The sequence below is a fragment of the Camelina sativa genome, chromosome 12, assembly GCF_030686135.1.
Source record: "Camelina sativa cultivar CO46 ecotype springtype chromosome 12, ASM3068613v1".
Lineage (NCBI taxonomy): Eukaryota > Viridiplantae > Streptophyta > Magnoliopsida > Brassicales > Brassicaceae > Camelina > Camelina sativa.
Genome location: NC_141891.1, coordinates 9,606,399 through 9,633,327, shown reverse-complemented (window position 1 = coordinate 9,633,327; position 26,929 = coordinate 9,606,399). Strand labels below are relative to the sequence as shown.

The window sequence follows — 26,929 nt, the reverse complement described above, 5'->3', positions numbered from 1 at the left end:
CAATCAACCAAGAAGTTCTATTAAATTAATCACAGTTAAGCATTTGATCATCTAACAAGAAGTTCTTCTTTTGTACTCACATATGTGACCAAATTCTCTACTCTAGTTCCTGAATGGTGGCCGAATCTGTTACTTCAACCGCTAATAATCTCAAGAACTAAAACTCCGAAACTGTAGATATCAGAATTTGTTGAGAATATGCATACAACACATATTCTGGGGGCATGTAACTGCTGCAAAAAAGCAAAAAATCTGAAGTACATAAATGGCGAAAAAATATTTTTGAAGCTTTGGTAAACATCAAGACTTAAGAGTAATACACATATATCGTGTCCCAACTATTCTGTTTGTATTAGCCCCACTTTGGTCGATCCCAAAAATTCTGGCCATTCCAAAATCAACAATTTTCGGGTTCATATTGGCATCTAGGAGAATGTTTTCTCACTTTAAGACCATGATGTACGATTGTGAGCCGTAAATCTTGATGAAGATAAAGAATTCCTCTAGTGATTCTTAGGCCTGGGCATAAAAACCATACCCGAATACCCAACTCGGAACCCGACCCGAAAACCGGGTTCGGGTTAGGTATGGGTTTGCCTATAAAATCCTATTGGGTTCTATTTTTCAATACCCGTGGGTTCGGGTTAGGGTCGGGTAATACCCAGTACCCGTTTGGATACCCATCAACCCGAACCTATAAACATATTTATAATATTTACCATTAATATAATGCAATTATCCAAAATTATAATTATAATTTTGAATATTTCATTTAGTTTTATACCTAAATATCAAAAATAATCAAAATATCTAAAATAAATTGTTACATAAGTCAAAATTTAGATAAATTTAATTAATTTTAGAGATTTTTTTTCGGGTACCCGGTAGTTCGGGTGCTAATCGGGTTCCAAAATTTGTAACCCAAACTGACCTGAACCCGATAGTACCCAAACCAAACCGAACCCATATATCTAAAAATACCCAATAGATTTTATTTTTCTAAACCGGTTTACCCGAATCCGAACGGGTAATACCCAAACCCAAACGGGTTACCCGAATGCCCAATATGCTAGTTATTTATAAAAATACCCAATGGGCATTCAGGTAAATTAAAGCTCAATACCCAATGCCCAATAATGCCCAGTATTTGATCTATGAGATTTTTCAAACACTAAATTAAAGCTCCTTTGAGCATCATGGTACGTACAAACTTATGTGACATGTATAATAATAATAATATACATGCAAACATAGAAATATTTGTCTATGGTCTAAACGTAGCTTCTTTGTCTCACCTTTTCTGGTAATGGCATCTCTTTATGTTTACGTATAAATGTATAATATAAAAAGAAAGAGATCAAATATTTCTATGTTTACATCATAAAAAAATAATAATGAACATAAAAAGAAAGAGATCAAATAAATTGGAAATAAATATAGAAAAATAAAAGAAAAGATAATATTATAAGATATAGAAATCAACCATAGATCTATATAGAAAACAAAGAAGGAAGTCATGAGATTATTTACAAAAGTTGTCCAACCAAGTTTACAAAGTCATATTTATGTTTGACTTATGATTTTCTTTCCATACCTCTCTAGTCAGAAAACTGTTAATTGTAATTCTTAATCTAGTCGTATTATTTATGATAGAGATAATGTATTTGAAAACTGATCCAATCAAATGACTCCATGCAATATTGAGTTTGGTCTATGTATTTTTCTTCTTTGTTTGATCTGAAGCTGTTGCAATATTGAGTTGAAAAAAAAAATTAACATTTTAACATGTAACTAATAATTGACATATGGAGAAGTAGAGTGAGAAACGTTTCTTCCCCTAGTAATTTTAGAAACGTTTCTCTTCCTTCCTCTCTCTTTTTTGTATTTTTTATTACTTTTTAATAAAAGAATTTATGGAAGTAACAACCAGTAATAATAGTTTTAATATGTTTTAACCAGTTATCTCACCCCCTTCCTCCTCACGTGGGTCTGGGTATGCATTTTTCTTTAAAAACACTAGTTTAATTTTGTTTAGTCTATAAATTTATGTTATAAATGGTTCCCCCTTCCTTCTTTAATTCTCACATGATGTTATAAATATGGGATTATTAGATTTAAAAATAATAAATAAACATCCTTAAAATGACAACCTACGCTATAACACTAGTTTGATGGCAGCAGAGTTTGAGAGAGATAGAGCCATAGAGGTCCCCCTTTACCTCAGTTGTTATAAGAGAGAGGTCCCGCTTACCTCCCAAATACATTTCGTTTCCTCGTAAAAATAGATCAATTTTACTACATTTTTGTAAAAGAAGTTGTGAGAAGATTAATAAAGGTTTCATAAAAACAGAAAAAAAGAAAAAAGTATCTCTGAAACTCTTTTTTTTTGCCTTTCTCTCGCAGATTTTCATTTATTAAAGACACATCAATCAATGTTCTCAAATTCGATCGACCTTATAATCTGATAATATCTTTGAGTTTTAGATCGAATTTGGGTAAATATTGAACCAATATACTTATTTTAACAAAATTATGGTGGGAAAATGAAAGAGAATTTAAAAAAAATGGTTGAAGAGCGAAGATCTGCGCCGTAGGGTTTCTAAAAAAAATTGGGGAAGAAGATGACTTTGGTGATTAAGAATATTCACTTATTGGGAAAAAGTAAGATTCGAACCCTTATCCTCTCCACACTTGAGTTTATTTGTAACTACTGTGCCACTTAGATGTTTTAACTTATTTTTTGCTTTTTAGTTTACATAATGAATAATAATTATATGTGTTATTATTATTATTATTATTATTATTATTATTATTATTATTATTATTATTACTATTATTATTATTATTGATATTATTATTATTATTATTTTGCGTGTATTTGTTTTTTTTTTAAACGTTCTTCACTTATGTACGTATAAAAGGCAAAGATCTCATCTTTTATGTTTTCTTACTTCAGATTTTTCATTTATAATATCTATGGTATTAGACCAAAATATAAATTTTGTATTTTATTATTCATAATATATGAATCTTTCAATTTACAGTATGAAACAATAAGTTTTATATTTACGTGCTTCCTTTTTTTTCATTTAAAAAAAAAATATATTTACTAGTGTAACTAATAACAATATTCATATTTGTTTTTATGAATGGTTTCAGGATCAGTTGTTTTGGGTTTGGCTAAGGATTACTATTAATAAAAGGACAATTTGAGCCCTGTGAGAATGTCCACCTCAACCAAGTTCACACTTATCTTAGAGCATGTCACATAAGCAGCAAATATAAGAAAAAACCCAAGAAAACAAGTAAAAAAATTCGATTAAATTTTTCCTTTAGATTCTTCGTCTTCCCCTCTTAATATTGATCATAAATTTTTCGGATTACAAAACCGAAAAGCCTCACCTATTATTGAAAACAACAAACCAAATCAAGGGTACTTAATTTGACGAGCATAGACGATGAGTGATTGGATATAACGAAATGAAACGACAGCCCTTATGGTCATTAGTCGTACCAGAGAGATGGCGATGAAAACCCTCGAAAAGTTCCACATAAACTCAAGGTAAAACAAAGTCTGCAATTGCCCACAAAAACATCATTATGCTTCTTTATCTTTAATAATAGGTTAATAGTAGTTTGTTTAAACTTTAGGGTTTCTATCTACCTTTTGGAGTTTGAGGTTATGTATTGATAAGTAATCTTACATGATATATATGTTTTTCTGAGTTTATTGCGGTTGTTCTGTTTTGAAAGTGATTTGGCGTGCTATTATTTTTGTTTATGAAAGACCTAAATAAAGAAAAGATACATCGTTGTTCATTTCTTTTTCTGCACTTCAAAGTCTAGATACCAATAAGAAAGAATATGTGGTTGCGTTATATGAATAGTTTATCCAAATATTTAAATTGTGTTTCATATAACTTGTGGATTGTGCTTTCATTCCTTTCTGAATCTGTCAAAGAAAAGGACGGACATGTTCATGTTGAAGATTGAGTCTTCGATTAAACCTGCAAAGAATAAGAACAATCATTGTGAGGCAAAGAATGAGAAGAAGAAGAATCACAAAAGATTGGAATTAAAGCGACCGTAGAAGAAGAAGATGCAGAGAGGAGTCAACTACAAGAAAAAAACAATGTCAAACAATAAGACAAGTGAAACTGTCGTGACTTAAGTTAAGACAATAAGAAGTAATTGGGCTAATTGTTTAGTTAGACTCAAATGAGTGAATATGTTGTGTTAGTTAATGTCTAAAATCTAAGTGCAGTTTTTGATGCAGTGCAGTCTAAGCATGAGTAGGTGTGGCTTGTGTAAGAGCCTAGGATCTAGAAGTAAGGTCTAGAGTATGGGTGCAAGTAGAAGATGTATGTGCATGGATTGTAAGAGACATCCAAGCTAATACAGTATAGTCTTTATGAGTACGTACAATGTTTTCTGCCTCTCTAGAATAAAGAAACTAAACGAAGTGTAACAAAGAGAGAACAAGGAAAAAAACCTTTGAGAGAGAAACAAAGGCTAAAAGTGGGAATATCAACAGTTCAACACACCTAGAGAATTAACACAAAATCTAAATGATTCTTATATTTGGTTATAATCACACATGCCACCACTCAAGAGAATAAATAAGAAAGCTCAAACTGTTCACCAGATTGTGCTGTAGCCTACTTATTATCTCCATATGAACGTATCTCAGTCAATTGTGTTATGAGAATTCCTCTTTATATTTAGCGTGTTTTGATATTACATTCAACGACACCTTAGATAATAGTCGAGTGACCATCAACAATAACTCAATTCCAAAGATATACAAAATTCAAATATTATATATTACTTCATATTTCATACGGTAATTTTTTCTTTACCTCAAATAATACGCTTGGTTATAATGTCAGATACAAAATAATGTAACTTTTACATATAATACAAAAAATTAATTTAGATTTTATAAATAAACTAGCTCAATTGTCAAATGTCTTTCCGGGCGTAGCTTGGATTTTCACAGTCATCATCATCATCTCGAAAGAGAAGACAAACCTCTGTGACCTTTAAGCAGCTAAAAAAAACATGGATGCATTCATTTACACCTTCCAAAACAAGGCAACCTTTAATTACAATAATCCAAACAATAGAAAAAAAAATTAACAAACTAAAATAGAAAAAAAAAATAAACAAAAAACAAAAAAAAGAAACAAAATACAAAACCAAAAGGCCATGCCTCAAAACAAAATTTACAAACAAAATGTAATCAAACACATTACAGAAATTTTAAACAAATCATTTTTTAAAAAATATATATATATATATATATATGTAGATATACATTAACTAACCACGAAATATAATAACAACAAAACATAATGAAAAAGTATAACTATGCAAAAAAAAAAGAAATCTTCAGATGTAATAAACCCTAATATATATGGAAACAAATCTTCAGATGTAAAGCAACCAACAACAAATAAAAACAAAACAACATTCCAATTATATAGTTTTTATGTAAATAAGCGTGAAACAAAACTGCGCGTAGCGCGGTATAATCTCTAGTATACAAAATGAGGAACTACGTAGTGGAAAATTTGGAAAATTTGATTGAAGTTCAAAGGCACCGTCAAGAAATCAAATTACGTGAAGTGCTTAGGCTTCAAATGCCTTTACTTAATGAGTGGTCATAATTAGACGCAAAAAACTCGGAAGCGTTGAGCAAGCTAACTGAAAACTCCATGCTTTGTCTGTCCGTTTACCCCTCCCCTCGTACATGGTGCCACGGTTAGATAATATTATTTCTTTTGGAAAACAAATTTGTTTATAATGTTTTTGCTAATGAAAAAGATTAATCATGTGGAGGTTATAGATAGATGTGGTGTCCATACATGAAGAAATGATCATAGCTATAGACAGTGCCGGCCACAGATACAAGCAAAGCAAGCACTTGCTTGCGGCCGGTAATTTAATAAAAAAAAATTCGGCCTGAAATTTATTTAAAGTATAGGTAGTCTAGTGGTTGTGTTTAGGTAACTCTCTCTTTGACTTCCCAGGTTCGATTCCCCAAACTTTTAACTGTCCAACTTTTTTTTTTTCCGTTTCTATGCAAAAAAATCTTATATTTTCCTTTTTATATAAAAATATATATATCTTATAAATTATTAGTGTTTAGAAAACGAAATAGGAAAAAAAATCAATTAACCCTACTACCCTAGACAATTTGTCGATCATAGGTTCTCTTCTTCCTTATTCCTTCTTCCTTCTTCCTCTACCCTGTCTACTGAACATCTTTTCTCTCCTTGTTAAATATTATCTATTTCTTTCTCTGGTTTTGAATTTACTAATCCTTATTGTTCTTAAATAATCAATTTTGTCTCTGGATCCTATACCTATTTAAGAATTCATCTTATAAATTTGGATTTTATTAGTTAATCTTTTTCTTTTTTATTGTGATTATCTATGACATAGTTTTAACGTTTTGTGACCAGTGCGGCATTGCCCCATATTCAATTATATAAATATTGTTGTGTGGTGTGCATCTTAGTTACATTCTTCTTCATACATCTTTATTTGTGCTAACTTTTAATATATTTTTTTCAGTAAGATGTCTTCTAAAGGAATAAGAAGTGAGAAAGGTGGTGCTCAAAAAATAAGAGAAAAGAAGAGACAAGAAACACTAACAAAGTCTCAAGAAAATTCGATGTTAAGGTATGTTAAACGAACTAAAACTTCTAAAACTGATGAGAATTCAGAGGAGATCAACAAAAACAACAGTGATGAGGATGTTGTGCCTGAAAATGTCCAAGATAGAAATATTGGTGAACATGTAGTCAGAGATGAGCATCACTGTGAAGAGAATATGAATGATAGTGAGAATAGGAAAGAGAATGAGAATGAAGATGAGAAAGCTGATGATTTTACGGAATATCAAATCTCTGGGAATGTTAGTGATCCTGGAAATTGGGAAAAAGTTGATAATAAGCTGAGAGATTTTTTGGTTGAAAAAGGTCCAGTGACATGACTTCCAACTGATTATCATTTTCCAAGAGATCGTATTGGAAGATGTTTCTGTCATTCATATTATACAAGAGAAATAATGAATGGAGAGAAGCAAGATAGGCGATGGTTAGTTTACTCAAAAATAAAAGATAAGATCTTTTGTTTTTGTTGAAGTTATTTACACATGACAAAAATGCTAATCAGTTAGCAAATGTTGGATATAGTGATTGGAGAAATATTTCACAAATGCTCAAGGAACATGAAAAAAGTCATAAACATATCATATGTATGTCTAATTGGATGGAGTTAGAAGTACGACTAAAGAGGGATAACACTATTGATAAGTATATGCAGGATGCGATCAACAAAGAGAAAGCACATTGGAGAGATGTGTTGTTGAGGATAATTGCAATGATAAAAGGTCTTGCCAAAAATAATTTAGCGTTTCGTGGAAGAAATGACAAAGTTTGGGTGGATGGTAATGGAAATTTTTTGGGCATGATTGAGTCGGTTGCAGATTTTGATCTTGTGATGAAAGATCATATTAGACGAGTTGAAGACCATGAAATTTGTAATCATTATATGAGTCACCAAATTCAGAATGAGTTGATAGAGATGCTTGGGGATGAAATCAGGCAAATGATTATAAAGAAGATTCATTATGCAAAGTATTTTTCTGTTATTCTTGATACTACTCCATATATAAGTAACAGAGACCAGATGTCGCTAATTATCCGATGTGTGGATATTTCTGAGCCTTCTCCAAAGATTGAAGAATTTTTTTGACATTTATAGAAGTTAAAGACAAAACCGGAGAAGGAATTTTTGAGACTCTACAAATGGTATTACTTGATCTTGGGTTGAATATTGATGATGTTAGAGGACAAGGTTACGATAACGGGTCAAACATGAAAGGGAAACATAAAGGAGTACAGAAGAGATTGCTTGAAATCAATCCAAGAGCTGTTTACACGCCATGTGGTTGCCACAGTTTAAATCTTGCACTTTCAGATATAGCTTCTTCGTCTAAAATGGCGGTATCATTTTTGGAATTATTCAGCGAATTTATTGTTTGTTTGCCTCTTCAACAAATAATTGTGAAGTTTTCAGAGAAATTGGGAATGGTATTACGGTTAAACCATTATCACAAACTCGCTGGGAGAGTCGTGTTATAAGCGTTAAAGCAGTTAGATTTCAAGCTCCACATATTCGAGATGCTTTGTTTCACTTGGCCGAAAATAGTGATAATCCGAAAACAAGAAGCGAGGCAGAGTCTCTTGCAATGAGCGAAACCCATGGAATTGGGAGTTTTGAGTTTTTGTTTGGGATGATTATTTGGTATGAACTCTTGTTTGTTGTTAACAAGGTAAGCAAGCTCCTCCCGTCAGAAGATATGGATATTGATATTGCTATTGCTCAGCTGAAAGGTCTTATTTGTTTTTTAGAAACTATAGAGATACAGGGTTTCAAGCAGCAAAAATAGAAGCTAAACGGATTGCCATTGATATGAATATTGATCCTGTATTTTCGGTGAAGGTAAAGTGTTTGAGCAAAAAGAAAAGGTATCATGATGAGAGCCTGAAAAAGTTGGGGAAAATGTGATATTGACACCAGAAGAAGATTTCAGAATCAATTACTTCATCAAAATCGTTGATCAAGGTTTGGTTTCTTTTGAAACAAGGTTTGATCAGCTTCAAAGTTATGAAAAGACTTTTGGATTTTTATTTGACTTAAAGAAGCTGAAGTTACTGGATGATGATAAGTTGAAGGCTTCTTGTGCTAACCTTGAAGTTTTCTTGAAGCATGACACTCATTATGATATTGATGGTAATGATCTATTTTTAGAGCTGAAGCTTTTAAAAGGATCTTTACCTAAAGATATTAAAAAGGTTGTTGAGGTTTTGGATTTTCTTAAACAGATGGAAAGTTGTTATCCCAATACATGGACTACATATCGCATAATGATGACGATTCCCGTTTCTGTTGCTTCTGCGGAAAGAAGTTTTTCAAAGTTGAAGCTCATTAAATCTTATTTAAGGTCGACTATGTCACAAGATAGACTGAATAGATTAGCGATGATGTCCATTGAAAGGAGTTTGGCAGCAAACTTGACTATGAAACCTTGATGGATGAGTTTGCATGTAAAAATGGAAGGAGAATCATTTTCACACGAAAAAAAAATATTGATCTGTGATGCTTTAGAACTTTTTGTGCTTTTGTTAAAATTATCCAGATTTATTATTTAGTTTGATCAAAAAAAAAAATTTTAGTTTAAATATGTGCAAATCAGCCTTTTTCTTCAGTTCGCTTGTAGCCATACAAAACATATGGCTGGCTCTGTCTGTAATGGTACATCATTGATAGTTTGTGCTATCTCTGAAGCAACACGGAGGCTTATGAGGCCAAAACAGAGGATTGAGAATATAATTTTCTGCTTCATTGTTCCTTGAAAGAATATAGCTTTGCCTTAGATTATTTAAACAGCCAATTATAGCTTCTAAGGGCATATTTAGTGGTGGGTTGTTAGAAGGGGAGTTCTTAAATTTTTTATGAATTAATTGTGTACTGTTTGGAATATAAGAACCCATGATCTCTTAGATAAAATTTTCTTTTTTATTGGTAGGTTCTTATTTTGGATCTCTTATTTTTGAAAATATTGTTTTTTAAAATTTAAAATTTTTAAATAGAATAGAAATGGTATAGAATATCAAGGATTACATTTATATGAAGAAAAAATCAATGTAATTTAGTATTCTACTACATAACATTTACAAAACATTTACAACATATTGTAAAAGAAAAAAGAAAAAAAACTAAAGTTGTTGATTCTGGTTAAGCATTCTCAATAATCCACAAACAGAGCGGCCATGTCTCTCTCAACTTCTTCTCTTCACACAAGTGGGAAAATAACGAGTGGGAAAATTGCGATTCTTGAAACTTGGTTGAACAAAGCTATAGAAACTCCAACTGCAACAAGCTCCACATGACCTGAATTCATCATAAGTTATAAGAAGAACCAAATATTTAAACCAATAATTTCAATTTTTTTTGTTGAAAGACTTGTTGTTGTTACGAATTTGGCCAATGAAGGCTGTGTCAACTAGAGATGCGATAGGATCAGCTGTTAAAGCAAGTGCTGCAGGGTAAGCAATTCACGCTATCTCCAAACCAAGCTCATCAAATTTCAAAACTGACCTGATACATCGATGTAAACCAATTCTAAGTTTGTTTCTAAACATGATTGCAAACAGAACTATACAAAAAAGTAAGAGCAGCCATATCTTTAACCTCTTGTATTCCCAAAAGCTTCATGGCAACACAAGCTTTCTTAATCTTGGGATTTGGTGCCATTTTTAGAAAATTCTCTGCAACAACAAGGCCGAATTAAACACTGAACTCACAAAACTTCAGGAAAATACAGAGAGAAGTAACAAAAATGAAAACTTTCATCTTTCTATCCCCGGGTGAAGGAGGGAGAAACCAGAGATGAGTAAAGAGGGTTAGATGAGTAACGAAACTAATGTGACTCTTAAAGCCACCAAAATACAGATACTTTTTTAGTTTTTACCCACCAAAAAGATTGGAATAGTTAAAAGCTGTTGAGGAAAAGATCACAGAGAATGACAACAAAAGAAGGAAGTGTGAACAAGATATTGTTGAATTGCAGAGACAAGAAATGTTGATGAAGGAAGCGAAAGTGGCACTAGACAAGGAGATAGCTCTGATGCAGTCTGGAACTAAATTAAGTAGAAAGTGTCCGTGCCCTGTAGGAATCTTGATAGCTCTTAAAAGGAACAACATTTTGAGTAAATGCAAATGACTGTTTCAGCTCAACACCTACAAAAACGATAATCACTAGAATCTTTTTGGTAAACAAGAAATTATAATATAAGGGCATGATGATTCTTATGGATTGGTTCTACTTGGACAATCTAAATATCCAAAATTTCAGAAGACGACTCCGCTAGAGTTTTACAACAATGTAGACAACTCTTCAATCCTAATTTCCCCATTAGATCAGTCAAGAAAATCAAAACAGATGATAAATAACAAGAGGCAGCCAAAACAATTCTTCAAAGCACATCCGCTATGCAAATCATAATATTCATAATCCAAAATAGCCGCAGTTACATATAAAGATCATAGATTTATAAATACAAATCGATCAAAGACTTAGAATCATCCATATCAAAGATCATACCTTTGCTTGCGCTAATGAGAAAGAATCCATCTGAAGTCATCGGACTATAAGCAATTGAGAACCGATTCAATCTCCTCCTCTGATTCCAATCTCCTACGATTCCAACTGATCCCATCTCATCCGATTGAGAGATTCGCGACAAAGAGAGAGAGAGAGGGAGAGGAAGAAAAAAAACACAATCGGGCCAAAAAAATTGCTCTGGATTAAACGGAGCCAACGATTTAGCGACACGTCACAGTCTCTTATGTGAAATTGAGGTTACTATATAAGAGGAGCTCTTCAATTTTTTCCCATTTTCTGATTTATTTTTTTATCTCTTTTCCCTTAAAACCCCATTAACAACCTGCCGATAAACAAGCTCTAATGGTTTTGTTATTAAAAGCGATCAACCAATTTCAAAATGTTTGATTTCGTCAAACTGATAAAGGTGTTCCTTTCCTTAAACTTATGTATCGAATCTTTAGCTTTTCCAGGAAGATTCTCAAAAATAACACCAAAATATGTTTTTGTTCCAAACTTAGCACAACATCTTTAAAATTCCAAAAATAACACTAATTAATCTTCTAAAATTAAATCCTAAATTCAAAATACTAAACAATACTCCTCAAAACTATATCCTAAATGTGAAATTGAGAACCCAAACATAAAAAATCAAATTCTAAAAATTAATTTTAAATATTTTAAGGGAAAATGACATCAAAACCCACTTTGGGGGTGAGTTCTTCCACCAAAACCCACTTTCCACTCATGCTATACTTTCTCAAGTTTTTGCCTTATGTGGCCATATTCCTATTACATTTTTGCCCCTCTCCTCTTTTTCTCCTTCTTTTCTCTCTTTTTCTCTTTTTTTTTTGTTGTTGTTAACACTTTAAATGGTTATCATAAAACAAATTGTCTATTTATTTATATAAAATATGTTATGATTATATATTTTCTACATTTTAAGATACATATTGCTATATTTTTTATGAATTTTTAGATTATACAGTATCCATTTGTCGTTGAACATTTGTTCAATGATAAGTGGATAATCAATTGCAGTATTGTTAATAGATAGTTACTTGTGTTTATTCATACATAAATTTGGTTAGATCTTTATCTATAGCATATTATCCATAACACAACATAGACCAAATAAGTAAAAAACACTTTAATTCTAAATTTTAAATCCTAGAACATAAACCCTTGAACCCAAAACCAAAACTATTCACTTTTAAAAAAAATAAACAAAGTTTAGTGGATAGAAAAACTATGGATAGGTCTCCATAGATTTACAAAGCATATCTAGACATTAAGATTCATGATTTTCATTCAAGCCCATCCAAAACATGCAGATACTTAAACAAAAGTTCTGTGTGAACTTGATGCACTTGAAAAGAAACCCATTATATCTCAATGGACAAACATCAATCATTTATTTAGAGTCAAACGAGTTTTAAAGCTGAAGAATAACAGTTGAATGGTGGCTATGGATATGATCATGTAGATATTTTTTTGTGGATACCAATGTAGACAGACCAAAGAATCATCATACAATATCCACACAGTTAAATCCATAAACACCATGAGCTCCTTGCTTCATGTTTTGTGTTGGTCGAGAAACATATACACTCATAAGTGGTTAATAAACAAAATAAAAATTAACAACATTGATTTATTTAGAACATTGAATATCAATCATGTGGATTAGTAGTTATGGATACTTATCTTATAATATCTTGCTCATTCTTTACATGAGCAGAAATTTGTCCAAGATAAATTAGCCACATAGATTTCTTTTAGCTAAATGTTTTTGTACTATTTTCAGCTAGAAGTAGGTATATTAGAACTTAGAAGTGTCACTAGAAGCATACTACACAATAAACATGGTCGTTATTAATCTCAAAGCCTATCCATCAAACTCTGACCACGTGGACAAGCAATCCAGATGAAATTTATTGACAAGTTTGTTGCATGTTCAAACATCACCATAGTAGTGACAGTTAGATGTCTTTTAGCCAAATATTTTTGTACTATTTTTAAGCTAGAAGTAGAGATATTAGAACTTAGAAGTATCACTAGAAGCATACTACACAATAAACATGGTCATTATTAATCTCTAAGCCTATCCACCAAACTCTGACCACGTGGACAAGCAATCCAGATGAAATTTATTGACAAGTTTGTTGCATGTTCAAACATCACCATAGTTTAGGGAAAGAAAAAAAGTTTGTTGCATGAAATTTATTTATGAATGCAATATTTTGTTAATCCATCATGCATCTAATTTAAGCTTAAAGTATGTGGACAAACAATATATTTCATATTGAAATTTTAGTTAAATAAATTCATTAATTTCTAAATTATTTAATTAATTTAGTTTGAACTTAGAAATTGTTGATTTGACTATGAACACCAATTCAATTGTATTTGATTTAGATTAGATTCATGAATTTTTTTTTTGTGGAAAGAAGAAATATTGAAAGGTGGAAAAAATATTTATTTACAAGTTGCTTAACTTTTTTTTTTGTCAACAACTAAAGTTACTAAACTTAAAATTTAGTATGTTTATCACCAACTAAAGTTACTAAACTTAAAATTTAGTAATGTTAAAGAAAAAAAATATTAAAAAAGAAAGAGAAAAGTTAGAGAGAGAGATGAGAAGGAAATAAAAAGAAAAAGTAGAAAGAGAAGGTTAGTTAGTTAGAGGGTGTAAGATGTAATTTTACAGGTAGAAAGTATAGAGAGAGTGGAAAGTGGGTTTTGGTGGTATTTGTTTGTGAGAAAGTGGGTGTCGGTGGAAATATCCCATATTTTAATGTGTTAAATAGTGTTTTTTTGGAAATTTGTGAAATGTGTGCTATAATTGTCCATAAAACTTGGTTTAGTTCTATTTTAAGGTATTTCTCAATATTAAAACGTAAACCTCGATACTTTTTACTTCAATAACATGAAAGATTTTTTTTTTCTTCTTTTCCTTTTCCTTTACAGTATTCAAAGCACCCTCCCTGAATATTAAATCCTTCAAAAAAGTAATGGATTATTAAAAAACCTTTTTCTCTTTTTATAGTAGCTAAATGTACTATCAAATTTGAGTAAAGTCTCACTATCTTAAAAATTCATAATCAAATTGAACCATGACATTTGAAGGAAGTGAAGATAGGATGATATGACGATTTGCATCGTAGATACTGTTCATTCTGGAAGTATGTACTAGTGTTCATGCATAGTTGTGCTGAAAGTGAAACTGAAGCAACACCGAAATTTATGAGGATAAAACAGAGGATTGAGATTGTACTTTTGTGTTGGTTATTTAAACAACAATTATTGCTTCTCTGTCAATTCCTAATGTTGAATTCTTCAAACTGATAACATGACTGGACCCTAAACCTGCATATACGGTCGTAAGACGAGAGTCAAAAGTCTAGTGAGCATTAGGTTGATTGTCGACAAGCTGGGACGATCTGTGGGAACATCTTGAACACACAGGAGAACGATGTGGATGCATCTTGTCACTTCTTCGGTTTGACAATTCTCTGAAATGGTTGGATCTACGAGCTCTAATGGTGTCACATTTTCCCACAACCTCCAAGCCTGTAACACAATTTAATCATCATTCACGAGCTTACAATTATAACACCAGTTAGATAAGATCCTACTCTAAGTTCTTCTTTGGCACTTACATATGTGACAATATTCTCAACCGTAGTGCGTGAACTGTGGAAGCTACTATTCTTCCTGCCGCATATAATCTCAAGAACTAAGACTCCAAAGCTATAGACATCAGATTTCATTGAGAATTGGCCATGCATCACATATTCTGGTGACATGTAACCGCTGCAAGAGTAAAGCATAATAAATAATGCGTACCTCCGAGAGGAAATGATTCTTTAAAATTTAGGTCATGTATATAAGCCATCAAAGCTAAAAGTATATTACTAAGTTCCAGCTATTCTGCTTGTGCTAGCTCTAGTTTGGTCCATCCCAAAGATCCTTGCCATGCCAAAATCAGCAATCTTAGGGTTCATATTTTCATCTAAAAGAATGGTACTAGCTTTGAGATCACGGTGTATGATTGTGAGCCGTGAATCTTGATGAAGATATAGAATTCCTTGAGTGATTGCCCCAATGATGTTTAACCTTTTTGTCCAGTCTAACTGCCCCTTCTTTGTAGGGTCTGTACATACAGAAGTAGTCATTAGCTACTTATACATTTTAATCAGAGAATATCAGATAGACTCCTATGATAATTCCACATACCAAAGAGGAAGTAATCGAGGCTTTTGTTGGGAACAAACTGGTAAACAAGTATCTTTTCTTCTCCTTCTAAACAAAAACCAAGAAGCCTAACAAGATTCCTGTGTTGAAGTTTTGCGACAAGAACAACCTCATTCTTGAACTCTAAACACAATTGTAAAATAAATCAGTTCTCACTGCAAATATTATCTAAGTTTTAAAACCCCAAAATCCAAATCTCTTTGTAAAATTCAAGTTAAAAACCAGCAATAAAATCAAGTTTAGATAAGTTCACGAAATTACTAAATCAAATCTCTTTGCAAGAAATAATTTTGCTCACCAAAGGTTTTTGTCAGGAAAATCAATTATATTCTCATATCAATCAATAATCCTAAGATCTAAATCCAGATGACTAATCAAAGATCTAGCATTAAGAACAACCTATGGTGAACAACAAGAAAGATAATGAATCCAAACAATTAATCAATCTAACAATCCATGAAATCCCTAATGAGAAACCCTAAACCTAACAAGATGATCTACTCAGACATAATTATTGAAAACCAAAACATCTTCTGAACAAATTGCATTAAGAAAGAGAATAAAGAAGAAGTAAAGGAGTTCTGAATCTCTATGAAGGAGTCTTGATTCTTCTCTCCAAAAGCTCTCTAAGTCTCTCAGAGTTTTCTCTTAAAAGTTGCGGGGAAAAATAAAGCTTAGGTCTAAACATGACCATAAAAATCCTACTTATATTCCTAAAAACGTCCAGGGACTAATGATGGAAATATGGAAAACTTTGGGGCAGCTTTGTAAATCTTCAAAACTTGTGGGAAAACTTCCAATTTGCCTTGTGGACTCTGCATCGACCGATGCTGACGTTGTGTCGATCGATGCATCCTTCTGAATTCGTCTCTCAACTTCGTAGCTCAGCCTCAATGCTTGATTAAGCTTCAAATCTTCCTATTTAGCTCAATTATGCTTCCATCCATGCTAAATCCTATAAAGACTCAAAAGACTCTAAAAATACCAAAAATACTCTATAAATAAGACTTATATCATGGCTAAAAACACCTAAAAACCATGATATATCAACTCCCCCAGACTTAGCCTTTGCTTGTCCTCAAGCAAAACATAAACTTAGACCTGTGAAAAAGGTTTGAAAATGCAGGAACTCATTTTCTTTTTAAAGTAATGCCATGATCATCCAAACCTTAATCCACATGCTTAGCAGATAAATCCAAATCGAACCACCATGTACTTCTCCGTTGACATTCATAGCATCCCAAATTCAAACCAAATTTCACTACTTCCTCTATTAAGCCTTCATCGGAGGGTCTCATCAATTTGATCAATATCAAGAACCTTCTAGACTCATTCCCGTACAATACCATAACAAGCAAGATATATCTTTTACCAATGTGGTATTCTTTCTCTCCCCCAGACTTATTCTATTTTAGCTTCCTTAGAGCTCTGCTTTGTTTTATTTTATTTTTTCTCAAAGTTGTAGGCGAATAATGGGGTCATCGGTAATTTACCTACCCCTCGCTTCCAAGCTTTGTATGATCATTTGACTCAAGAGTAGAATAATGAGGTTATAGGTAATTTATCTACCTCTCTAAACTGATCAAAATCATCTCATATTTTATTCTCTTTTTTTTTTTTTTTTTTTTTACAAAGCTCTCAGGATTTTTTTTTTTTTTTTTTTTTTTTTAACTTGAATAAGGGAGAGGAGTACCATTTTCTTTTGTAACCTTACTTGTCAGGTATGAACAAGGAGTCAAGCTCTATGAACATCAATCTCCATGATGAGGTAAAAAGAAAAGTACATAAATTACCTCAAGCTTTTATAGATTATGTTGGAAATTCGGATGTCTCTTATTCACTGGTCAGCCATTGGATTTTTCATTTGTCGGATTTGTGGATTCAATCTGCAGTATTAAACAACCAAGGCAGTACACTAAAAAGAAAAATCATAGTTTCCAACAAAATTTTGACTCAATAAAACCTTTTATTTTTATTTTTTTTCGACTGACTCTGAAAAACAAAAACGTAGTTAGTAACTACCTCCCCCAGACTTAAACAACACTGTCCCCAGTGATATCAAGTAAGAGATTGGCGAATAAATTAAAAAAAAAATAATTCGAAAGAAAAAGGAAAAAGAAATACCTACCAGTGGGTTACCTCCCACTAAGCGCTTGTTTTCAGTCATTAGCTTGACTGTGTCGGATCTCAGGCATCTGGTGGATCAGAACATGGCAGTGAATGCTTTTGAGAGAATGACCTCTTCATCCAAGGTGGTGTGTAGGCAGTAGGTGCATGAGGTTTGCCAAGGATGTGAGGAACATGACCAGGGCGGGATTTAGGGACGGGTTTGCTTCTTTTATTTCCTGCAAAATCATCAACAGAAGAAACAAGCGCTCTACGATAATCTCGTGGCTCTGTTAACTACAAAACAGTTTTTGTACCTTTGAAATTCTTATTGATTATAGGAGAAGGTTTGGGAGAAGGAGATGCATACCTTGGTCTTACCTGTGGGTTCTGGACTGTGGAATGGTGATATTTCAGCTTTACAACTTGTCTAGGACTTGCAGCTAAGGAATCAACTCGAGAATCTTCAGTTTTGGACAAGTCCGAGCCGACTCTGAAAGGTGTGTTGATCGATGCAACAGCTGCATCGATCGATGCTAGGTCTGCAACTCGTGTTTCTTCAACGATTCTGCAGCTTTCCTCTGAAATCCGCGTTTCCATTACAAAAAGTCATCTACCAGCGACTTGTCATGCATCAGAACCTCATCATGATCTCTAGTACTGATTAGATGATCTCCAGTCCAATCTTCAAGCTCAACAGCTTGCTTACTCACTTTCTCAACAATCTCCAACTCCTTGACATACCTAGCAGTAATGTCTCCAGGAAGCACTATTAGCGGATCATCATCAGAAGCAATTTCCACAGAAAATGTCTGACCATCAATAGTGAGAGCTCTTCTCAGCTTGTCCATCTCAAAGTTCATGAGCAAATCATCCACATTCAGAGTAATGTGTCCATTCTTCACATCAATGATGGCACCAGCTGTAGCTAGGAATTAGCGTCCTAAGATGAGAGGATCAATAGGCACTTTGTCATATTCTAGCACCACAAAGTCAGTGGGAATCATGCAATCTCCAATCTTAATCGGAATATCCTCTAAAACACCTTCAGGAATCCTTCTGGATCGATCAGCTAAGATAAGAGATATCTTAGTCGGCTTAAAATCTGTCATCCCAAGTCTCACAGCAGCAGAATGTGGCATCAAGTTGATACTAGATACAAGATCGCAAAGAGAGTGAGCAAACCGTTCTACAGATATAGAGAAATCAAGTACAAAGCTTCCAGAATCTGGTAGCTTCTCTGCAATCCTACTCTGAATCACTGCACTCATTTCTCAGAGACAACCACTTCTTGCTTCCTCTCCTTCCTCCTCTGTGGAAGCGGATTCAACAAAATTGAGCTGACATCCTTGGTTAGCAAAGCTCCTTCCTCAGGGCTCAAACCATTAGTAACCATTCTCTTCACATATCACTTAATACCAGGAGAAAACTTGACTGCATCAATCAAAGGCATCTCTATCATCATCTTATCCATCATAGCTTTGCATCTAGCTTCTTCAATCTCCTGCTTGGACCTACTAGGCTTAGGAAAAGGGACCTTAGGCTTATAGGCTTGTTGTGAATCAGATGGTTGAACAGGAATAGAAACCGAAGCTGTTTGTGGTGGGTGTCGATTGATGCTTGTGATGCATCGATCGACACTGGATGGTGGTTGCATCGATCGATGCAGTTGCATCGCGTCGATCGATGCTGGCTCAATTACCGTATCATCGATTTCTTCCTTCACCAAAATCGCATTACAAGCATGCTTGGGGTTCGACTATGTTCTTCTAGAAAGAAACTCCTCTTGTCTTTTAACAGACCCAGCAGTCTGAATCACTTGATTCTCTAGCTTCTTAACATGAGTGTTTAATGCATCAAACTTCCCAGTCAGCTCCATGTATACAGAATAAATCTTCCCATTGAAGTCTACTGTTAACTTTTGCTGACCTTCCAAAATCTGTCCAAGCATTGATTCCATCTTGCTCTCTGAATTGGGTGGAGAGAGGGGTTGGTAAGAAGAAGAACCATAGTTCCTAGTGAAGTTGCTGTTTGGATTTCCTGTGAAGGAATTCTTCTGACCAAATCTCTGATTTTGATACCTAGCTCCATACACATAGTTGACACCTTCTTCGGTAGTCTCTGGCTTTGGCTCAAAAGTCTCAACATCTTCAGCAAAATGGACAGACTTCTTTCCCACAAGAAGATTGTGCACTGTATCCAACTTAGCATTCACTGCAGCAAACAAATTTGAATCATGGCCTTCATGTGCTCTTTTCCGCTCTAGGTCTGCATTCTTGGTGCCATTACTTGATGCTAGTCTTTCTATCAACTGTTTAGCTTCATCCGGGTACCTTGTCTTGAAGTTCCCATCACTAGCAGTATCCAAAGCCATCTGATATCTCCAGTCAATCCCACTGAAGAAGATACTAATCAGCTGCACCTCTGAGAACCATGATGCGGACAGTCTCTTTGGTATGCTTTGAACCTTACCCAAGCAGCTTTGTAAGATTCAGCAGGTCCTTGTCTAAAGGTGGTGAGCTTATTCCTCAGCTCATCAGACATCGCATCATTATAGAAGTAGTTCAGGAATGCCACCTTGATGTCATTCCAGGTCTTCAGAGATCCTGGTTTGAGTTGCCTTGGCCAATGAGAAGCTTCTCCAGCAAGAGAGTAGGGGAAGAGCTTGCAGTAGAGATATTCCTCTGTGACTCCATTAGCTTTGATGCTTGTAACTATGTCCTCGAAGTGCTCAATGTGAGCTAGAGGCTTCTCATGTGGCAAGTTCTGGAATGGTCTCTGGCCAACAAGAGAAAAGTAGGCAGGCTTCAGCTCAAAATCATTCCTTTGGAATGGAGGAGGGACAATTGCGAAACGGTTCTCATAGAATTAGTCTATCCTGTTGAAGTCCGCAAGAGTCTTGACAAGCTCTCCGTTGTTGTCCCGTCTAGGCTGAAGGTTCTCTGCATCGGCTCTGGCATTGCATCGATCAATGCCAACGTTGCGTCGGTCGATGCCATCTTGGTTGCGTCGATCGATGCTAGCATTGCATCGATCGACGCCATCTGCATTCTCATCAACGACGACGAGTTCTTCCTGAATAACTCGTCCACCAGCATCAAATTTTTGGCCTTGTTCGTTGCACACATGACCCTCTTGATCCCTCAAAACTTCAGCCGCATCAGGTCTCAATATGATTGTATTGGCCATCTTCACTGACTTGGCTGCTTTTGTGTTATCACGCTCTAGTTGTCCTAACTCTTGGTTTGTAAGCTTAACAACTGGACCAGTAGGATTTTTCCTGGTGCTAGGCTTAGGCATGTACCTGAAACACACAAGAGAAAAGAAACAAAAGCGTGTGAGTAAAACAGAAAAAGAAAAATTTAGACAAAATCAAAGATTTTAATCTAATGGTGAATCAAAAGAGTCCCCGGCAACGGTGCCAAAATTTTATATGCTCAAATATAATCCTGAGCTACTCTCTAAAATTAAGAGATCAATTGTAGTACTTAGGGATCGAATCCACAAGAACTCTAGATTCACACAATAGATTTAATAATCTTTTAATTATGCTAAACAGAAATATTTTAATTAAATTGCAAAAGAAAACAGAAAATAAAAGAGTTGTAAAATTCAGAAGGATTAAACGTTAGGTTTAGGGAAATTTTTAGGAAATCATGGAAAATCAGATCAATTAATTAAGTAAGCAGGATTCAACAATTAAACACCATTCTTGAACTCTAAATACAATTGTAAAATAAATCAGTTCTCACTGCAAATATTATCTAAGTTTTAAAACCCCAAAATCCAAATCATTTTGTAAAATTCTAGTTAAAAACCAGCAATAAAATCAAGTTTAGATAAGTTCACAAAATTACTAAATCAAATCTTTTTGCAAGAAGTAATTTTGCTCACCAAAGGTTTTTGTCAGAAAAATCAATATATTCTCATATCAATCAATAATCCTAAGATCTAAATTCAGATGACTAATCAAAGATCTAGCATTAAGAACAACCTATGGTGAAGAAAAAGAAAGATAATGAATCCAAACAATTAATCAATCTAACAATCCATGAAATCCCTAATGAGAATCCCTAAACCTAACAAGCAGATCTACTCAGACATAATCAATGAAAAGCAAAACATCTTCTGAATAAATTGCATTAAGAAAGAGAAAAAAGAAGAAGTAAAAAAGTTCTGAATCTCTCTGAAAGAGTCTTGATTCTTCTCTCCAAAAGCTCGCTAAATCTCTCAGGGTTTTCTCTCAAAAGTTGCGGGGAAAAATAAAGCTTAGGTCTAAACAATGACCATAAAAATCCTATTTATATTCCTAAAAACGTCCAGGGACTAATGATGCAAATATGGAAAACTTTGGGGCAGCTTTGTAAATCTTCAAAACTTGTGGGAAAACTTCCAATTTGCCTTGTGGACTCTGCATCGACCGATGCTGATGTTGTGTCGATCGATGCATCCTTCTGAATTCGTCTCTCAACTTCGTAGCTCAGCCTCAATGCTTGATTAAGCTCCAAATCTTCCTATTTAGCTCAATTTTGCTTCCATCCATGCTAAATCTTATAAAGACTCAAAAGACTCTAAAAATACCTAAAATACTCTATAAATAAGACTTATATCATGGCTAAAATCACCTAAAAACCATGATATATCAGGGAGGCCATGTCGTACACCGTTATGCTGGACTCAGGTGGGGGAGAGGAGCATGTATGGTGCTAGTTTTGTTTAGGAAACCTCAGAGAAGATTCAGGTTCTCAAGCTGAACATGAAGGAAGCTCATGATAGTCAGAGGAGTTATGATGGTAAGAGGAGGAGAGATCTTGAGTTTCAGATGGGAGACATAGTGTACCTCAAGATGGCCATGTTACGGGGTCCGAGCAGGTCATTGACAGAGACTAAGTTGAGTCCGAGGTATATAGGTCCGTCCAGAGTGATTAAGCGGGTGAGACCGGTAGCATATAGGCTGGAGCTGCCTGAGGTTATCCATGCGTTCCACAAAGTTTTTCATGTGTCGATGTTGTGGAAGTGTCTCCGTGAGGATGATCGGTTGTTGGTTAAGATTCCTGAAGATCTTCAGCCTAACATGACTTTGGAGGCGAGACTGCTGAGGGTTCTCGAGAGGAGGATCAAAGAACTTTGGAAGAAGAAGAGTCCTTTGAGGAGAGTCATATGGGACTGTGATGGTGTTGAGGAGCAGACTTGGGAGCCAGAGGTGAGGATGAAGGCAAGCTTTAGGAAGTGGTTTGAGAAGCAGACCACGACTTAAGGTTGTCTAGCCAGGTCTCAGCTGTAGTCATATGAGATGGTGTTCGGGATATGGAATTCCGTGAGGCTGTTGCTAAAGAGGGAAGTTTTCTGAAATGGAAGTTTCTAAAAGTGGAAAGTTTTCCAAAAGTGGAAAGTTTTAAAATAGAAAGTTTTATGGGATTTAGAATTTGTCCATTTTTAGTGGTTAGGAGCCTTGGAGGGGCTTTTGTTGCCTTCGTGGCGGACTGTTGAGTCATTGTGTGCCCGGGTGGGGCGGTCTTTCGAGATATTGTGTGGCCTTTGGCAGACTTTTGAGTCATTTTGCCCGTGTGTGACGGTCTTTTGAGACATTGTGTGGCCTTTGTGGTGGGTTGTTTAGCCAATTGTATGGCCTTTGTGGCGGGCTGTTTAGCCAATTGTGTGGCCTTTTTGGCGGGCTGTTAAGCCAAGGTGCCTGTTTAGGCGGTCCTTCGGGATGTGGTCTTCGTGACGGTCCTTTGGGACATGTAGCCTGTTTGAACAATCCTTCGGGATGTATGGTCTTCGTGACGGTCCTTCGGGACAAGTGGTCTTCGTGACGGTCTTTTGGGACGAGTGGTCTTCGTGACGGTCCTTCGGGACAAGTGGTCTTTGTGACGGTCCTGCTGAGGACATTTGTTTGGCCATTGTGGCAGTCTTGTTTAGGACATTTGTTTGACCTTGGTGGCGGTCCTTTTTAGGACATTTTTTTGGCCTTTGTGGCGGCCCTTGGGGCATGTATATGATCCTTGTGTGGTCATGAGGTAGCCCAGTGAGGGGATATGTGGTTGGTAGGACGTTGTGATGTTTTACGCGAGCCACGGGTGGTTAGGGATAGGACAAACGTGTTTAGAATTGTTTGCTCGTGACTCTTGGGGGACTTTAGTTCTCCTAGTACTGCCATATTCCGAGACTTTGTGGCTTGAGAGTATGGTTGGTATATCGACTTCGGATGACGATCCGGGGGCGCACTGTAGGGTGGCAACCCAAGAGACGAATATTGGACTTCTTTACTTATATATTATGGCATGCGGGCCCGATGAGGAGCCAACGTTATGGCATGCAGGCTAAGGCCTTATGAGGAGCTAATAAAAAACTCAAGAATAAGACCTATGAGTAAAGGAAAGTCCAAAAGCCGGGAGCAAATAATGCCTGGAACATGAGTCTATCGCCTAGAGATGACCTTCCGTAGATCGGTCGGAGGGGTGCGAGCCGTGGAGACGGTTACACGGGAGTCCTTGGCTAATGGTTGTTCGAGATTCAAGGACGAATCTGTATTGGTGGGGGAGAATTGTAACATCCGCGAACCAATTATTAGGTTTTTGGGATGGGTGTCGATCGACACCAAGGTGGTGTCAGTTGACACAAAATATTTTCTGGTTCGACCAGTCCGATTTAATTATCGATTTGGGTCGGTATGTGATGTGCGTGGTTTTATCACTTCAATTATATTACCTTGAAAAGACCACACAACGGCTGCAAGTGCACAGCTAAGTGGTAGTAGTATTTAAGGATCGATCCCATAGAGAGAGTTGTTGTTTAGAGAATCTGTCGGAAGAGATGTAAGGCTAGGACTCAATAAAATGGGGGTTTTGGTTGTCACGATCGTAAGTAAGCAATAAACGTAAATAAAAGCAAATAAAATAAATAAAGCAAGCGTTGGGCATCAAGGGAAATCGCAGGGGTTTGATGATATATCTATCGAGGAAAGTTTAGGATTAGTGTGTTTATCTAAAACTCGGACTACGAAACACGAATGAACCGTAAACTTATAGATCACAAGCTAACTGTCTAAGATCTCTATACTCCGTTACTCAACTGTCACAGGCAACGACATATAGATCAAAGCATTTAAAACATGTTCGATTCTAATCCATGAGATTTCATAGGTAAGGGGTATGTGCTTCCTATGACTCCTCACACATCTAAGCTAGGTCAAACACACATGCAAGTTTTTGGCGAAGCATACACACTTTAGATCATAGTTAGTTCATAAGGCTAACTTAAAGCATTAAGCAAAGACTTAGAATTAAAGCATAGAATAAACAAGAAATTAAATCTAACAAACCCTAAAAATTGCCACCTAAACTAAGATCATCTCCCCCTTTGATTATTACTTTAAACCTAACTAGAAAACTACTCTAGCATGTTTAAGGGAATCATCAAAGCAAGGTTTAAATAATTCATAAACATAAAAGAATAAATAGTAAGAATAAAGTTTAGAGATTACTTCTTAAAATCAATTACAAGATGTAAAGGCTTCTCCTTATGAAAACAAACAAGAGAAAGAGAAAGAGTTGGTGAACTTCAATGCTTCGAGAGAGGGATGAGAGAGAGCTTCATGACATCGGCTGCTCCTCTGGTCGTGATCTCTTTGGAGGCAGGTGAAGGCACACTCTAAACCCTAGGTTTAGAAGAGTATTTATAGGGTTTTGTCTAGATTTAGGGTTTTGTAAGGGTAAAAACGTCTTTTCTTATTAAGTGCATGGCAAGGAACGGCGTAGGAAGCTTGTAGAACGTGGTGACTCCTCCGGACCGGGCCGACGTGATGGTTGCTAATCGGGCCGTCATTAAAGTCCACTTGGCTTGTTGGTTCTCCTTATGTCGGTTTATAACACGTCTCGGTAAAATGGGCATAACTTCCTGATGAGTTAACGGATTGACTTGATTCCACTTCGAGAAGAACGATGACTCATCTAGCTTTCCATAGACACTAACTACGTCAAAACGTGATTTCTGGAAGTTATTCAAAAGTGGCCCGTACTTTAACGCTCTAAATCTTTTCTAAAACGTATTTTTCTTGTCATTTGGTCCTTTTTGGTATAAAACCTGTAAAACCTTCTTGAAACCTAAAATACTTGATAATAGACATTAAAGCCTTAAAATCATACTAAAATCTTCCTAAATGCATAAAACTATAGATAAATGGGTAAAATAATGATGTTATCAACTCCCCCGGACTTAGACTTTGCTTGTCCTCAAGCAAATAATCAGAATAAATCGTCGAAAAGAGGTTTTGAAAATAATGGGAATTCACTTACTTTGGGGATATTGTCTTTGCAATCTTCTTCGCCTTGACATTAGGAACTTACATTTGTAATTATCCATGAGAATCATCAACGCTCCTTGATCCCACAATTCTTTAGAGTATCCAGAATCTCCATTGTCATCTCTTTACATAAATTAAAGCAATAATAAAAAGTGAAATCTTACCAAGGGAAAATGGATCAAAGGCTTGTCGACTCTCTTCAAGCCAAGACTTTCTTCGTATGATACCTTTCCTCTCCCTTTTCTCACTTCCAAGGAATCTATCTTTCCCTAATTTTCTAGGGTATCATTTTTTATTTATAGAACCTTTGCTCTTTTTTCTTCTCTTTGTTTTTTTATATATACATTGGACAGGCTTCCATGAAATCCAAAGTATGCACGGATTTACGCGACATCCCTTGGCTCACTTCTTTGCTACCTATATCCTTATTCTTTTTTTATCTTTTTTTTGTCTTTCTTTTTTTTTTAGAGTTACGAAGGGAAAAGAGAGGGGAACATACTTTTGAAGAAGTGAAATGTCTTGTGTAGCTTGAATGTAGATATCTAGTCCAATGTATACAAATTCCCAGGGCTTGATGATTAAGTCCGGTTTAGGTCCTATAAAAGTTAGAGACAACGTTAGATCATCTGAATATCCATCGAAAAGGGACTTGGGGGATTGTTGAGTCGCATAGTCTTTCCAAACTTCGGTTCTGTTGTCAAGCATAATCAAGAGTCATAAGAGTGTTAATCTAAATCATATAAACCGTTAGAATAAGATCATAATCCCCTACTAGTTTTGACTCAATAACAAAAAAAATGTGACTCGATAAAAACGTCAAAATTATTGATGTAAAAAGTGGAAAAATGTCTCAAGTCAACAAAATAGAAAGTAGCATTAGTATAGGATGGAACATCCTTCCCCCATACTTAAATCACACCGTACTCGGTGGGAAAAAAGTAAGAGTTGAGGATTAAAAATCATAATGAAAAGTGTAGTGTTTAAGAACAATGTCACCTTGATGGAATGTTGTGTCGACTCTAGACGTTTAATGGTTGCCCAAAAATTGTCTAGAGTTCGGTTGTGGAATGAAAGTTTGGTGA

General features: G+C 35.1%; 1 protein-coding gene, 1 long non-coding RNA gene, 1 other non-coding gene and 1 pseudogene across 3 annotated transcripts; 2 read left to right on the top strand and 2 right to left on the bottom strand.

Annotated features, from left to right (window-relative positions):
- Positions 1-6,583: 6,583 nt before the first annotated feature.
- LOC147930336 (uncharacterized) lies at positions 6,584-9,172 on the top strand (annotated as a pseudogene).
- Positions 9,173-9,673: 501 nt separating this feature from the next.
- LOC147930335 (uncharacterized) lies at positions 9,674-11,388 on the bottom strand. The gene is made up of 3 exons (XR_015575532.1): positions 11,180-11,388; positions 10,267-10,343; positions 9,674-10,173 (listed from the first exon to the last, which is right to left on the bottom strand). It is a non-coding gene; the product is annotated as an uncharacterized LOC147930335 (long non-coding RNA).
- Positions 11,389-14,542: 3,154 nt separating this feature from the next.
- On the bottom strand, positions 14,543-18,142 carry LOC109127922 (cysteine-rich receptor-like protein kinase 14). Its single transcript, XM_087476819.1, has 5 exons — positions 17,924-18,142; positions 15,419-15,557; positions 15,098-15,335; positions 14,842-14,995; positions 14,543-14,752 (listed from the first exon to the last, which is right to left on the bottom strand). Exons 1-5 carry the CDS (start codon positions 18,140-18,142, stop codon positions 14,543-14,545), a joined length of 960 nt encoding a protein of 319 aa, XP_087332945.1.
- Positions 18,143-19,970: 1,828 nt separating this feature from the next.
- On the top strand, positions 19,971-20,077 carry LOC147930334 (small nucleolar RNA R71). The gene has a single exon (XR_015576913.1). It is a non-coding gene; the product is annotated as a small nucleolar RNA R71 (small nucleolar RNA).
- Positions 20,078-26,929: the final 6,852 nt, after the last annotated feature.